This window comes from Schizophyllum commune (genome assembly GCF_000143185.2).
Source record: "Schizophyllum commune H4-8 unplaced genomic scaffold SCHCOscaffold_14, whole genome shotgun sequence".
NCBI classification, from domain to species: domain Eukaryota; kingdom Fungi; phylum Basidiomycota; class Agaricomycetes; order Agaricales; family Schizophyllaceae; genus Schizophyllum; species Schizophyllum commune.
Genome location: NW_026089551.1, coordinates 43,647 through 57,025, shown reverse-complemented (window position 1 = coordinate 57,025; position 13,379 = coordinate 43,647). Strand labels below are relative to the sequence as shown.

The window sequence follows — 13,379 nt, the reverse complement described above, 5'->3', positions numbered from 1 at the left end:
CAGGCAATACTTCAAAGCATAAGTCACAGAAGAAAGGCTGGTATACAAACTACGCAGTCCATTATCACACCCAGGGGACGCCTCGCGCTGCTGGTCATCCCATACCGTGAACCTCCTCGCGACGTCGACCGCCTCGGATCACCAATCACTTCTCCCCAACCGCTGCATCTCAATGCGACGACGCGACGCCATTCATTCGCGCCGAACCGTCGCCCTCCTTCCCCCGCGAGTCCTGCTGTTCTCTCGACACATCCGGCCGTTCATTTTGCGCGTGCTGGCTCCCCAGCTCGCTCGTGATGAGCGCCATCAACTCCGCCTCGCTGATCCCCATCGGCGCATGGTGCCCTTCCAGCGACATCCCCGCCCCCATTCCATCCAGCCCGCCCGAATGACCAAGTCCACCCGAGTGACCCATCCCGCCCGGGTGGCCCATGTCCACGTCGACGTCAAAGCCGTTGCCGAAGCCCTGCCCATGCAGACCAGAACTCGGCGGCCCATTCGGGAACGCCGCGGTGGGCGTCTCGAACCCTGCCTGCCCGGAGCCGCGGTACAGCCCTGCCATGTCGAGCGAGAAGGGGTCCGAGGCAAAGCTCGCGCGCTTCGCGTTCGCGTCGGCGAAGAGGGACGAGCTCGCGAAGCGCTGCGAGGACGATTCCCCAAAGCGCTGCGCGTTCGAGTCCGAGAAGCTATGTCGCGGGGACGCGGCGGAAGCTGAGTTCGGTGCCGGCGGGTAGCCTCCCTTCGATTGAGAGAGATTGCCTCCTAAAGGATCGTGCGCATGACCGCCACCGCTGCCGGGGGGCATCTTGAACGCCGACGCCGGCGAGTACGTCCCATTTTGCCCCGGGCCCGAGTTGAAGGACGACGGGGGGAAGGCTTGCGACGGCGAGGTCCCGAAGTGTTGTGAGGGCGAGCCGACGTTGAAGGTGTTGGGCGACGTGCCGAACGCGGAGGGCGAGTTGCCGGTGAAGACGGAGGGTGATGGTCTATGGAACATCAACACCTGGAGGTGAAGGAAGATGAGCATCAGACATACCTGTTGATCGGCACACCCGTCAACGGTGACGGCGCATTACCACCAGCAGGCGAGCCTTCAGGTGATCCTGCCGAGTCGGAGCCTACTGAGCGAGCGTAGGACGAGGTCGATGGTCTTCTGCAAGTGCAAGTCAGCGATCCCGTCCACCTCACCTCGCACAAGTAGACTGACCTTCCACGCTCCGACATGAACGAATGCGACCTCGCCCGATGGTCGCCGCTCCTCGCATTCGACGGACTCCTCACCGATGACTTTTTGCGCACTGGCCTGATCCACGCCGGCCGATTCTCCTCCCCGTCCGGCCTCTGGCTCGTCTCCAGCGGGATGCCCGTCACTAGAAAGAGCGGACAAGTCAGTCCACCGAGATCTCTACAACGAGGAAATCCCTCCACTCACAGCGACAAAACTCCTCCATCAGATCCCCCGATCTCAGCCCGCACACATACCGCCCGCTGAACCTCCTCAGCAGGCCCACGCACGAGCGCAGCGCGTCCATCGCGGACGGGATGAGGTGCTCGAGCCCGCAGCGGCAGTTCGGGCGCGCCGGGTTCGCCTCCGAGGGCGCCTCGCCCTGTCGCCCGCAGTCGCACTTGCAGTTCAGCAGCACGGCGACGAGCGTGCGGCCCGCCTGGGTGAGCTGGTGGATGACGTGGACGCCGTCTTGAGGGGGGGGGCGTTAGTGGATGTCCGGGCGCGAGAATGGGCTGTGGGACTCACAGTAAGTCATCAGCCCCCGCGTCGCCACATGCAAGTACGCCGCCACCAGCTGCAGCGCACACCGATGTGCGGCGACCATCGCCTCCCGTTCGCGCGCCGCCGTGTCCGCTGCGTTGGGTTTGTAGACGCCTGGATTCTGGGACTGCTGCGCGCGCGCGGCGACGAGCTGCGAGATGCGGTGCCGGTAGATAAGCAGCCGCACAAACTGCTCGGTGCAGTGCAGCCGCACGGCCTGCGTGACGCGGATCACGTCGTCGCTGCTCTGCGGGAGGGATTAGTTGAGATGCGCACTTGAATCGACATGCACACGAAGAACGGTCGCGCGCTCACCAAAGTCTCCGCCGCCAGCGGTGTCGACCAGCAGCTCTGCGGCGTCGTCCCGAACGCGCCATACCCTGCCGTCGGCGGGAACGCCGTATGCTTATGGCACCAAAACGACGGAATATTCACGTGCACCTCGTCCAGCATCGTCTCCTCGTCCCTCAGCGCGTTCCCGCCCCCGCGCCCCGACCGCCTGCCACCACCGAGCCCGCCCGCGCGATTCAGAAACGAGCCCTGGTCTGCACACCACGCGTCAGCCACCCCATCCGCGACCCCGCCGCCCCACTCACCCTCCCGCGTCGGCGGCACGTCCAGCACCGCCTCCAGCACCACCATCATCTTCACCCACGCCACGAACGCGACCATCCGGCACTCTGCCCTTGCCGCCTCCGGCCCATAACTCTCTCTGACCACCCCGTCGCGCCCCACGTACCCCTCCGCGGTCACGAACTCGTCGTCGACTGGCGCGGGCTCGCCCACGTCGCAGTCGCGCAGGCGCAGGACGGGCGGCCGGCCGAGGTGCGCCGCGAGCTGCTTGTCCCACGCGTAGACGCACCAGAACGTGCGCCGGCGGACCTCGTCCTCGACGGGCGTGAACGCGTCGTAGCGCGCGGCGGAGCGGTGGAGGCCCGCGTCGATGCAGCGCGCGGCGGCCTCGGAGATGAGCGCGGCGGCGGCGGAGAGGCGCCCGAGGCCCGTTGCGTAGACGCCCGCGACGAGCGCGGCGTGCACGGCGTACAGCGTAGGGCGGTCGGAGCCGGGGAGAGTACTGCAGCGAAGTCGTCAGTACGGGACGTTGATACTGTAGCGCAAGTTCAGCCTCGCGTGCCCCACTCACCGCAACCTGCCCAACAACTCAAACCACTGCGTGCCCGCCGTCAAGCCTGTGCCACTCCCGTCGCTCGTCGCGCCCTGCGGCAGCGCCGCCCCCGCGCCCGTTGCCGGATCCACCCGCGCGCGCGGGTCGTCCGTGTGCCGGCTCGCCAGGCAGCAGATCGCGACGATAAAGGAGGCGAAACCCTGGGGAATGCGTCAGCGGTCGCGCTCTCTGATCCTCCCTCCCCTTCCCCCTTCGCTCATTCCTCCCCTCCCTCCCCCTCCGCCCTCCCCCTCCCCCTCTTCCCTCTCGCTCCCCTTCCCCAACATAGAAACCCACTCACCGGCTCCCCCCACTTCGCCGGATTCCCATAGTCCTTCAAAAACGTCGGGATATGCAAGAACGGCATCAAATAGTAGCTCGTGCTCAGATAGGTTTGCACCAGCGCATCCATCAGGTCCGGCGCGATGTGCGAGGTGACGAGCAGCCAGAGCGTCTCCGGGTTGACCGCCGCGGGCCGTCGGGCGGAGCGGTTCGGGAACCAGTCGATGGGCCGGTCTTCGGGCGTGGGGGCGCCTGGGGTGGGCGTCAGTCGGTGTGCGTGGTTCGAGGACGCAATGCTCGCGGTCCAACTCGCGCGGCGCAACGAAGCGCGTGGTTCGACAACTGGCACAGCAAGAACGAGCAACCACCACTCACCACACTCGCTCCCATCACTACTCGGCGGGCCCTGCTTGCCGCCCTGCCCCGCCTGTCCTTGTCCTTGTCCTTGTTGTCCCCCTTGGACGCCTTGTCTCGTATTTCCGTTCCTGGAGACGAGGAGTCAGCTCATCAGCCCGCGACACGACTTATCACACCGCGACCCAGCTCATCGCACCCCACCCAGCCACCCATCGCACCACACCAACCCCCATCGCACCACAACCACAACACCCCCATCAATCCACAACCACACCAACAAATCCTCAAACACTCACCCACCCGCCCCACCCGCGCCCTCCACCGCGTGTATCTCGACGAGCAAATCCAGCAGCGGCATCCCCGACGTCTCGCCCTGCCAGCGCGTGTACCCCTCGTCGTCGACGTAGAGGTACGTCGCGTTCAGCGAGAGGCGCGAGGTTTCTTCTGCGGGGTGTGTGTGTGAGTTGCGGTGCTTCTTGGGAAAGGAGGGAGAGGGGAGAGGGGAGAGGGGAGAGGGGAGAGGGGAGAGGGGAGAGGGGAGAGGGGAGAGGGGAGAGGGGAGAGGGGGCGACGCGCAACGGGCAAAGTGATGGAAAGACGGCGATCGAAGTGATGCAAGGACGGCGGTCGAGGGGCGAGCTCGACGCGCGACTTGTTCCTCGACGCTCAACGCGCAAAGGGACGGGGCGAATCTGACGCGCGCGACGCGCCAGGGAACGAACTCGACACGCGCCGCGAGACGAGCAGCCACGCGCGCTACTCAGCTAAAATAAACACGCACCGCTCAACCTATCGATCGCCGCGCTCATGTCCCCGCCCATGTTCACGTCGTGCGGTATGCCTGGGTTCGCGAGGTTAGCATGAGCGTATGCGAGGTTAGAATGAGCGTATGCGAGGATGGTATGAGCGTGTGCAAAGTGAGCGTATGGGACTAACCAGGCGGATTCGGGTTGAACCCGTTCAGGTTGTTCGGGTTCAGCCCGTGCCCGTTGAAGCCCGGGTTGTTGACGACGCCGTTGTTCACGACGCCGTTCATCGCATTGTTCAAGTTGGCAGCATTCAGACTATTCGCGTTCACGCTGCGGAGACCGGTTAGCTTGATGCTTCATCACCGGAACAAACGACACCGCGAGTTTGGAGGACTACGACGCGTCCACCAAAAAGAACGACGCTTCGAACGCACCCGTTCATCCCTCCATTCATCGCCGAGTTGACGTTGTTCATCCGCGGATCGTTCAAATGCGGATCATTCAGCCCGTTCATCGCCGCGGCCATCTCCCCGCTCATGCGCGCGCCGTTCAGGTCGTGGCCCGGCGGGTGGTTCTGGATGTGAAAAACGGTCAGCATAGTTCGCAAAACACAAGCATCGAGGGGGAGGACTACAGTGCGTCGCGGGGGAGGACCACAGTGCGTCAAGGTGGAGGACGACGATGCATCGAGGCGGTAGTAAGCGCACGCATCCGACAGTCGCGTCCCTTTCGCTAGAATAGAGGCGCATACGGAGCCCCGCGCGTGGCGTATCCTCGCGAGGACAGAAAGAGGGAGTCTCGGGGAATTCACCAGCGCTGCTCGCGCGCGTGGTATCCTCGCGAGCGGCCCATCGACCTTCCTCCGAGGAAACAGACGCAGGATTGATCCGTCAGACCACCTCCGCTCCTTCGTCATTCAGCCCCTCCCCACGCGCGCAGTGATGCGGGCCGCCACGGCGCGCGTCCCCCGCCTACCATCCCCTCCGCGCGTCCCCGCGTACGGTCCCCTCTGCGCGCTCCCCGCGTACTAGGGTGTCCGCCCCTCACAGAGCGCCCGCCAGCACGAGCAACACTCCGAGCGTCCGCGCATACGCATGGCCTAGTAGGCGAATCCGTATCGCCGAGGACGAGCATACGTATCCACCGTAAAGGCAAAATACGTATCCAATCTCACAAACAAAAGAAAAACCCAACTCACCCCAAAAAACCCCCCCGGATTAACCACGCCCACCCCACTGAGCGCGGGCGGCGGGACACCCGGCGCGTTCGTCGGCGGCGGGAGCGCGTCCGAGGCGAGGGCGGCGGTCTGTGAGGTGGGTTAGTATTTGGTTATTGGGGGGGGGGGGGGGTTAGTATGGGTTGCAGTGGGGGGGAGGAAGAGGGGGTGGGAGGTCGGGGGGTAAGGGGAATGGGTGGAAGAGGATGGGTGTGAGCGGGGTGGGAGTGAAAGTCTCTCGTCGATACGAAGGGAGTGAACATCTCGTCGATACCGAGGGGAGGGATGGAGGGGTACAGTGAAAGTCCCTCGTCGATACCGAGGGGAGCGAAGAGGAAGCTCGGGTCGAGTGGGAGCGCAGAGGAAGCTCGCGTCAAGCGCGGAGTGGCAAACCACAAGGGAAAAAAAAACACGCACCGCATCCGCAAACAAGCTCGCCGTGTTGCCGAGCGCGGTGGTTTGGGCCTAGGGAGGGTTGGGTCGTTAGCACGCGCGTCGCCTTCCTCTTTCATGGCTTCGCTCCCGCCCTCCCTCCGTCTCTCCCCGCTCCCCGCTCCCCGCTCCCCCTCCATCCGTCTCTCACGAGGGGCCCGCTCGCGAGGGGTCCACTCGCCAGGCAGAACGCCGCGCGGTAGGCAGGACGCCGCGCAAAAGGCAGGACGCCGCTCGCGAGCAACTCAAACCAACACCGCCAGGCAGCCCGCGCCCTTCCCACATCCCTCTCTCTCCACATCCACATCCAAAAACCCCCTCCCGCCACCTCCACCCTTCCCTCTTCACCTATCCTCCCCCTCCAAACCCCCCCCCTTCACCCGCCACCACCCAATAGCACGTCGTCACGTCATAAAAAAAACAAAGATAATAAACCCAAAAAAACTCCCACTCACCACCCCGCCCACCCCACCCGCCGCCGCTGCAAACACCGCGGGCGGGATCGCCTGGATGAGCGTCTCGAGCACGTGCATCCGGTCCTCGAGGGTGGCCGTGCGGCTGGGGAGGGGGGTTAGTTAGGGTTTTTTATTGAGGGTGTTAGTGTGCGTGGAATGGGATAGTAGTGAGGAGAATGGGGGGGGAAGTCAGGGGATGGTAGGGGAAGGGGCGGTTTGGGGGAGGGGCGTGAGGGGATAAGGGAGGGAATGGGGAAGGGGTGTTGACGAGGGAGAGGGGGGTTGGGGGAGGGGACGGGAAGGGGCAGGGATGGGAAGGGGGGGGAGGAAGTGGGGAAGAGCGAGCGATAGCGTGCGTGTCATGAGGAGGGGGGAGTTTAGAAAGGGAGCGATGGGTTCGAGCGTGCGCCGGCGGCCATGAACCCCTTCTCTTCCCCCCTCCCCCAACCCAAAACCCCAAACCCCTCCCACCCCACCCATCCCCCCTCCCCTCACCACCCCCAACACCACCACACCCCCTCTCGCCCACAATAATTTCATTCGTTCAACAACCCCAACCCCCACCCAATAAAACACCCCAAATAGTACCACCACCCTCAACAACCCAAAAATGAAATAACTATAAACGCGTGAACGAAACCACCAAACTCACCGACTCTTATGCGCATGCGTCCTCTTCCCCGGCTCCTCGAACGTGCACGACGAGTTCGCGGTCAGGCACGCCTGGCACGGGTGCCCCTCGTCGCACTTGATGCGGCGGCGGCTGGGGGGAGGGGTTGGTGAGTATTTATTATGAGGGGAAGAGCAGCAAGTTAGCGAATATATATATGTGTGAGTATTAGGTAGGGGTGAGCAGGTGGGTTTGTGGGGAAGGAGAAGGCGGTTAGCGAATAGTTAGATGTGTGAGTAGGTGTAATTGGGGGGAGGGGTTATGGGGAGGGGAAAGGGGGGGAAGAAAGGGGGGAAGGGGGAGAAGGAAAGGGGGAGGTGGTGGGGGAGGGGAGCGTTAGCGGATGGTCAGGTGCGGGAGTGGTGATATTGGGGGGGGGAGTAGGGGAAGGGAGCCGGTGGGGGAAAGGGAGAAAGGAGGTGGGGGGAATGGGGCGAAGAGCGAAAGCGCGGATGAGGGTGACCCTGCCCTCCCCCCCCCCCCCCCCCCCCCGCAGGGAAGAGCGAAGAGGGATGGGCGCAGAGCGAAGAGCGAAGAGCATGGGAAGACCGCAGACGCGAAGACGACAAAAAGAAAACCCAGACGACAAAAGACCAAACGCCCACTCACCGACACCGGTCGCACGCGCTGTGGGGGGAAAAGGGGTGGTCAGCGTTCGTTCGTGACAGAAGATAGCGCGAGGTTCTTCGGTGGGTAGGGGCAGGAACGGGAGGCCATGACGGGCCCAGACGACGCGTTCGTTCACGACGGGCCAGGACGGCGCGTCCGGTCACGACGGGCCGGGACACCCCTCCTCACCGCCTCGCGGACCGTCAGACGCCTCAAGACGACGCGCCGCCGCCTCCGCCAGTCGCCCTTCCCGCCCCGTCAGACGCCTCAAGGTCCGCCAGGCGCCTCAAGGTCCGCCGGACGGCGCGTTCGTTAGGGGGTCAAGACGACGCGAGCCGACCAAGCCAGGACGACGTGCATAGGGTCCGGGCCGAACGCGCCACCCCACCCCTCCTCTTCCCTCCACACCCAAAAAACGCACTCCACACCCAACAAACCAAAACACCCCAAACAAACGATAAACAAACCACTCACCGACTCAGCTTGAACCGGCGCTCCTTCAGGATCGAGCTAGGGGGGAGCGTGAGCGTGAGCGACATGTTCAGTGAGCGTAAGCGAACGATCATGTGATGTAGTGGGAGCGAGGAGAGTGAGTAGAGGGAAGGGTAGGGGGGTGAGCGAATCGTGCGGGGCGATGTAAAGGGAGCGAGGAGAGGGTAGGAAGAAGGGGAAGGGGGCAAGAATGGAGGGGGAAGAGGGATGGTGAGGAAGGGAGGTGGGAGGGAGAAGGGGGAGAGGGTAAAGGGGTGGTGGAGAGGGGGAGGGAGAGGGAAGAGGGGAGGAACGTCCTCGCGCGTCCCCTTGCGCAACCAGCAGAGCGCGCACCCGCGCACCACCGAGGGACGCGCGCGACCCTCTCGACAGAGAGGGGTCAACGAACGACGCGCTCGCCTCTCCCTCCCTTCCCTACTATCCATCCACCAACACACAAAAGAATAGAGAAAGAATACAAAAACACCCAAAAACTCACCTCGTCTGACTCCCACTCCCTGCCCCTGACCCTCCCGCGGCGTTCAAGGTGGACGACGAGGGCGCGAGCGTGGTGGGGGAGGTGGAGGCTGTTGGAAGGTGTATTAGTTTAAGACACGAAGGGGGGCGGGCGTTAGTGTTTGTGTTACGATTAGGTGGAGGGAAGGAAGGGAGAGAGGGGGAAGCGGATGTGAGGGGTTGGGGGGCAAGGGACGTGAGCGAGCTCATTCAATGAGGTGGAGGGAGCAGTTAGAAAGAGGTTGGGGGAGAGGGTGCGCATGGAGGGTGCGAGAAGGGCATGGGAAGGGAGGGGGCGCGCGAGGGCGAAGGGAGGAGGGAGGGCGAGGGGAAGGGAGGAGGGAGGGCGAGGGGAAGGGAGGAGGGAGGAGGGGAAGGACGAACGAGCGGGAGGGAGGGAGGGAAGGGGGAGGGAGGGAAGGAAGAAGGGTGAGGGACGAGGGAAGGGAGGAGGGAGCGAAGAGAAGGGGGAAGGGAGGAGGGAGCGCGAGGGGAAGGGAGGAGGGAGGGAGAGATGGGTATGGGGAAGCTCGCCGCCGATCGTCGCGTGGGAGTACGCATCGCATAGGGCGAGCAGCGAGGGCGCTGGTACGCATAGCGCGCGCGCGCGCAGGGTTCGACGAAGCGGGCGGGCGTGAGGAGGGGAGAAGAGGGATAAGTGGAGGGAGGGAGGGGCACGGGAGTGGCGAGGGAGGGAAGGGGGGAGGGGCAGGAGAGCGAGGGGGAAGGGGACAGGAACGCGAACGACCGGACGACATCGCGCACACGACGCCAGCGATCACGACTCGACGAAGACACGCCCCGCCAATCAAACAAGCAACGGGCTATGAAACGAAGAAGACAATGGGGTATGAAACGAAGAAGACAACAGGATGAACGATCAAACAAGGGCACGCCACTCACCCTCGCCGTCCTCCTCCTCGCGCGGCTCTGCGCTGCCTGCCTTGACGGACGAGGTCTTGACGGGCGGCATGGTTTAGGTTGATGTGTGGTGTGTGAGGTGGTGGTGGGTGTTGGTGGTGGTGTGCAGTGTGGTGAGAGTTGGAAGGTTGGAAGGGTGCTTGAAGACCGAAGGATTGAGGATATGCAGGGTAGAGGTCGAAGGGTGCTTGATGAGCGATGGAGGTCGAGGGTGATGGACGATGGACGTCGAGGATGACTGCGGGAAGGACGGAGGGTAAGCATCACCGTCCGCGGCGCGGGGCAGGACCACGTACCTGCGCTCCTTCGCTGTGCTCCTGGGGTGCTCGAGGGTTGTTGGATGTCCGAGGGCGCTTGGATGCTCGAGGGTGCAGGAGAGAAGGTGCGCGCGCTCGAGGGTGCGGGGTGGCGGAGGGTGTGTGGCTGATGCTGCTCCCGCTCGATGCGTGATGCTCGCGCTGGGTGTGTGCTGCTCTTGCTTGATGCGTGCTGCTCTCGCTTGACGTGTATGCGGGTGGTCGACGCGTATGCGGGGGCTGCCAAGTTCCGCGCTTCCTCCTGTCGTGTTCTGTCGCGCGCGCAAGGGCGTGGGGGAGGGAGTCAGACGAGCTCGGGGTGAAAGGAGTCGGTGTCAAGGGTGCCAGTCGTCGGTGGTGAGTGCCGTCGACGTTTGTAAGAGAATGGTGATCAGTCAATCGCCGGAGTCACCCCCCAGAGAATTCGCCGCCCCCTGATAGGTCCGTGACCACGCGAGCGTGACCGTGATGCGCTAATTCCATTGTTCGGTCACACGTACCCCGCGTGATCGATGTCGGCCGATCTCCTGTTCTCCCGATGCGAGGGCCCCCCTACCCCTCCTTCTCCCCGCCCGGCGCCTTCTCCACACCCGACGCCTTCTCATCGACACGCCCCCCTTCTGCTCGCCAGGACGACGGGCGGCTCGCTTCCTGCTCTCCATCCCGCCCTCCCTCTCCAACGCGCCGGCACCGCCTCTTCCCCAACCGATCGGATCTCCCCGCATGACGCGCCGTCCGTTGCATAAGCGCCTTGGCTGTAACCCCGCATGACCCCCGCCTCCATACGGGGAGCGACGCGGGGGAAATGGACTCGAATGCTCCCGCGCCCAGGCCAACCCCCGCAGCTGATGGTGGCGGGCGCGCTTGCCTCGAAATGGCTGTTGTTTGCACACGCGAGGCCGCCCTTTGTATTCGCAGGCACCGATGGCGCGAGTATATTACGCGTTCGTTCTCCCTCCCTGAACTCTTTTACGCCCCTCGCTTGACGCCTTTGGTCTCGCTTTCCGCGGTTAGAGGACAATGGCTGCCGTACTTCCCGTCTGTTTGTATGCGCTCAACAATCCTGATGTCGCGCGCGCACATTCGACCCTTTGAACCATCACCTCACACGCCTCCCTTCCCCTCCCACCCTCACCTCACACGTCTCCCCTCCCCTACCCCCTCACCTCACACGCCCCCCTTCCCTCGCTAGCGCGTCCTTTCGCCATCCAATCCTCTTCCCTCTTTACTCCCTCTTCCCTCTATATCCCCTCTTTACTCCCTTGATTGACCCGCCCTTATTCACTCTTACATCCCTCATTCACTCTTATATCCCTCATTCACTCTTACATCCCTCATTCACTCTTACATCCCTCATTCACTCTTATATCCCTGCTTCACTCTTATATCCCTGCTTCACGCGCGCGATTCATCCATTGATCCTTTCCCTACTTCTGCATTGAATTCTTTGATCCTTTCTCTACTTCTTTATTGAGTTCTTTGACCCGTACTTCTACTGAATTTAGCCATAACTCATTCACCTGCCCATCCAATCCGCGTGCGCCGCGTTCCGACCTTTGACTGGCTCGCGTTCAGCCTCTTGACGTGGCTGGCGTCGTGGGCGGTGGGCGCCTTCGCGAGCGACGGAGCGCTTGACTTTTCGCGCGACGGAGTCCTCTACATTCGCCCAGGCGAGGGTGCGCTCTACTTTCCGCGCGACGGAGCGCTTGACTTTTCGCGGGGAGGTTTCCTTGTTCGCGAGCGCGCGACGGAGCGCTCTACATTCGCCCAGGCGAGTGACAGGGAGTGTTCTACATTCGCCCGCGCGAGGGGGCGCTCTACATTCGCTCGCGACGGGCGGCGGAGCGCTTGACTTTGTCGCCACGCGAGGGGGAGGGGGCGCTCTACATTCGCCCAGGCGAGGGTGCGCTTGACTTCGCTGAGCGCGAGGGCAAGCTCTACATTCGCTCGCGAGGGAGGGCGGGCTTTACTTTTCGCTCGACGCGAGCGAGGGGTGCGCTCGACTTCGCCCGCGAAGGGAAGCTTTACGTTCACGCCCGCGAGCGGGGGAGCACCCTACATTCGCCCGCGGGGGAGCGGTCTTCGTTCGCTGAGCGACGGGTGCGCTTGACTTTCCGCACGCGATGGGGTGCTTCACTTTCGCCCGCGAGGGTGCGCTTTACTTCGCTCGCGCGAGCGACGGGAAGCTTTACATTCGCCCGCGCAGGGGTGCGCTCTACATTTGCGAGCGCGAGGGGAAGCTCTACACTCGCCCGGCGCGAGGGAGCGCTCTACTTCGCCCGCGAGGGAGCGCTCCACGTCTTGCGCGCGCGATGGGAGCGCTTGACTTTGAGCGCGAGCGATGGGGCGCTTGACTCATCGCTCGCGAGCGAGGGAGCGCTCTACTTCGCCCGTGCGAGGGGGTGCTTGACATTCGCTGAGCGCGAGCGAGGGAGCTTTCTACGTTCGCTCGGCGCGATGGGGCTTTACTTTTCGCTTGACTTTCCGCGGCGGGGGTGCGCCCCACGTCTCGCCGACGACGGGAGGGTGTGATTTACTTCGCCACGCGATGGGAAGCCTGACCTTTCAAGCGCGCGGTGGGGCGCTCTACATTCGCTCGCGAGCGAGCGAGGGTAAGCTTCACTTCTCGCCCGCGAGAGGGAGGGGGCGCTCTGCTTCGCCCCCGACGGAGTGCTCTAAATTCGCCACGCGATGGAGTGTTCCACATTCGCAGGCGATGGGGAGCTTGACTTCGCTCGCGCGCGGGTGCGTTCTACATTCGCCCGGCGCGAGCGATGGGGTGCTCGACTTCAAGCGCGCGAAGGTAAGCTTGCCTTCGCCCGCGGGAGTATTCTACATTGGCCCGCGATGGGGAGCTTGACTTCACCCGGCGCGCGATGGGGTGCTTGACTTCGCCCGCGAGTGAGAGCGCGCTTTACATTCGCTGAGCGTAAGGGCGCTCTACTTCGCACGAGCGCGATGGGGCGCTCGACTTCGCTCGAGCGAGGGGGCGCTTTATTTTACGCGCCTGCGAGCGAGGGAGCGCTCTACGTTCGCCCGGCGCGAGGGGAGGGTAAGCTTGACTTTTCGCTCGCGAGCGACGGGAAGCTTTACTTCGCCGGCGGCGGAACGCTTTACGTTCTCTGGCGCCGGGTGCGCTTAACTTGTTCGCCCCCGAGGGTAAGCTTTACTTTTTGCGCGCGGTAGGGGGCGCTGTACGTTCGCCGGCGGGTGCGCTTTACATTTTCCCGCGAGCGTGGGAGCGCTCTACGTCTCGCGCGATGGAGCGTTCTACTTCGCAGGCGAGATGGGGTGCGCTCTACATTCGCCCAGTGCGAGGGCAGGCTCTACTTCGCTGAGCGATGGGTGCGCTGTACTTCTCGCTGAGCGACGGGGTGCGCTCTACGTCCGCCCGCGAGGGAGGGTAAGCTCTACATTTGCCCGCGACGGAGGGAATCTCTACATTCGCCCGCGAGGGGGACGCTTTACTGTA

General features: G+C 63.7%; 4 protein-coding genes across 4 annotated transcripts; 2 read left to right on the top strand and 2 right to left on the bottom strand.

Moving 5' to 3' along the window:
* Positions 1–169: 169 nt before the first annotated feature.
* SCHCODRAFT_01035601 (uncharacterized protein) lies at positions 170–4,775 on the bottom strand (the record flags this gene model as incomplete). The annotated part of the gene is made up of 14 exons (XM_050340891.1): positions 170–986; positions 1,037–1,153; positions 1,208–1,370; positions 1,433–1,696; positions 1,754–2,015; positions 2,084–2,313; positions 2,365–2,843; positions 2,913–3,094; positions 3,235–3,467; positions 3,591–3,700; positions 3,869–4,016; positions 4,354–4,413; positions 4,509–4,651; positions 4,756–4,775. 14 exons carry the CDS (start codon positions 4,773–4,775, stop codon positions 170–172), a joined length of 3,228 nt encoding a protein of 1,075 aa, XP_050197349.1.
* Positions 4,776–7,741: 2,966 nt separating this feature from the next.
* On the top strand, positions 7,742–8,096 carry SCHCODRAFT_02105363 (uncharacterized protein). Its single transcript, XM_050341810.1, has one exon. It carries the CDS (start codon positions 7,810–7,812, stop codon positions 8,017–8,019), a length of 210 nt encoding a protein of 69 aa, XP_050197348.1. The 5' UTR covers positions 7,742–7,809; the 3' UTR covers positions 8,020–8,096.
* Positions 8,097–8,666, bottom strand: SCHCODRAFT_02105362 (uncharacterized protein). The gene has a single exon (XM_050341809.1). It carries the CDS (start codon positions 8,618–8,620, stop codon positions 8,174–8,176), a length of 447 nt encoding a protein of 148 aa, XP_050197347.1. The 5' UTR covers positions 8,621–8,666; the 3' UTR covers positions 8,097–8,173.
* Positions 8,667–10,658: 1,992 nt separating this feature from the next.
* Positions 10,659–11,335, top strand: SCHCODRAFT_02642505 (uncharacterized protein). The gene has a single exon (XM_050346280.1). It carries the CDS (start codon positions 10,713–10,715, stop codon positions 11,097–11,099), a length of 387 nt encoding a protein of 128 aa, XP_050197346.1. The 5' UTR covers positions 10,659–10,712; the 3' UTR covers positions 11,100–11,335.
* Positions 11,336–13,379: the final 2,044 nt, after the last annotated feature.

Excerpts from the sequence above, each read along its gene's own strand:
- SCHCODRAFT_02642505 (XM_050346280.1), top strand. The coding sequence starts at position 10,713 with ATGGACTCGAATGCTCCCGCGCCCAGGCCAACCCCCGCAGCTGATGGT.
- SCHCODRAFT_02105362 (XM_050341809.1), bottom strand. The coding sequence starts at position 8,620 with ATGGATAGTAGGGAAGGGAGGGAGAGGCGAGCGCGTCGTTCGTTGACC.
- SCHCODRAFT_02105363 (XM_050341810.1), top strand. The coding sequence starts at position 7,810 with ATGACGGGCCCAGACGACGCGTTCGTTCACGACGGGCCAGGACGGCGC.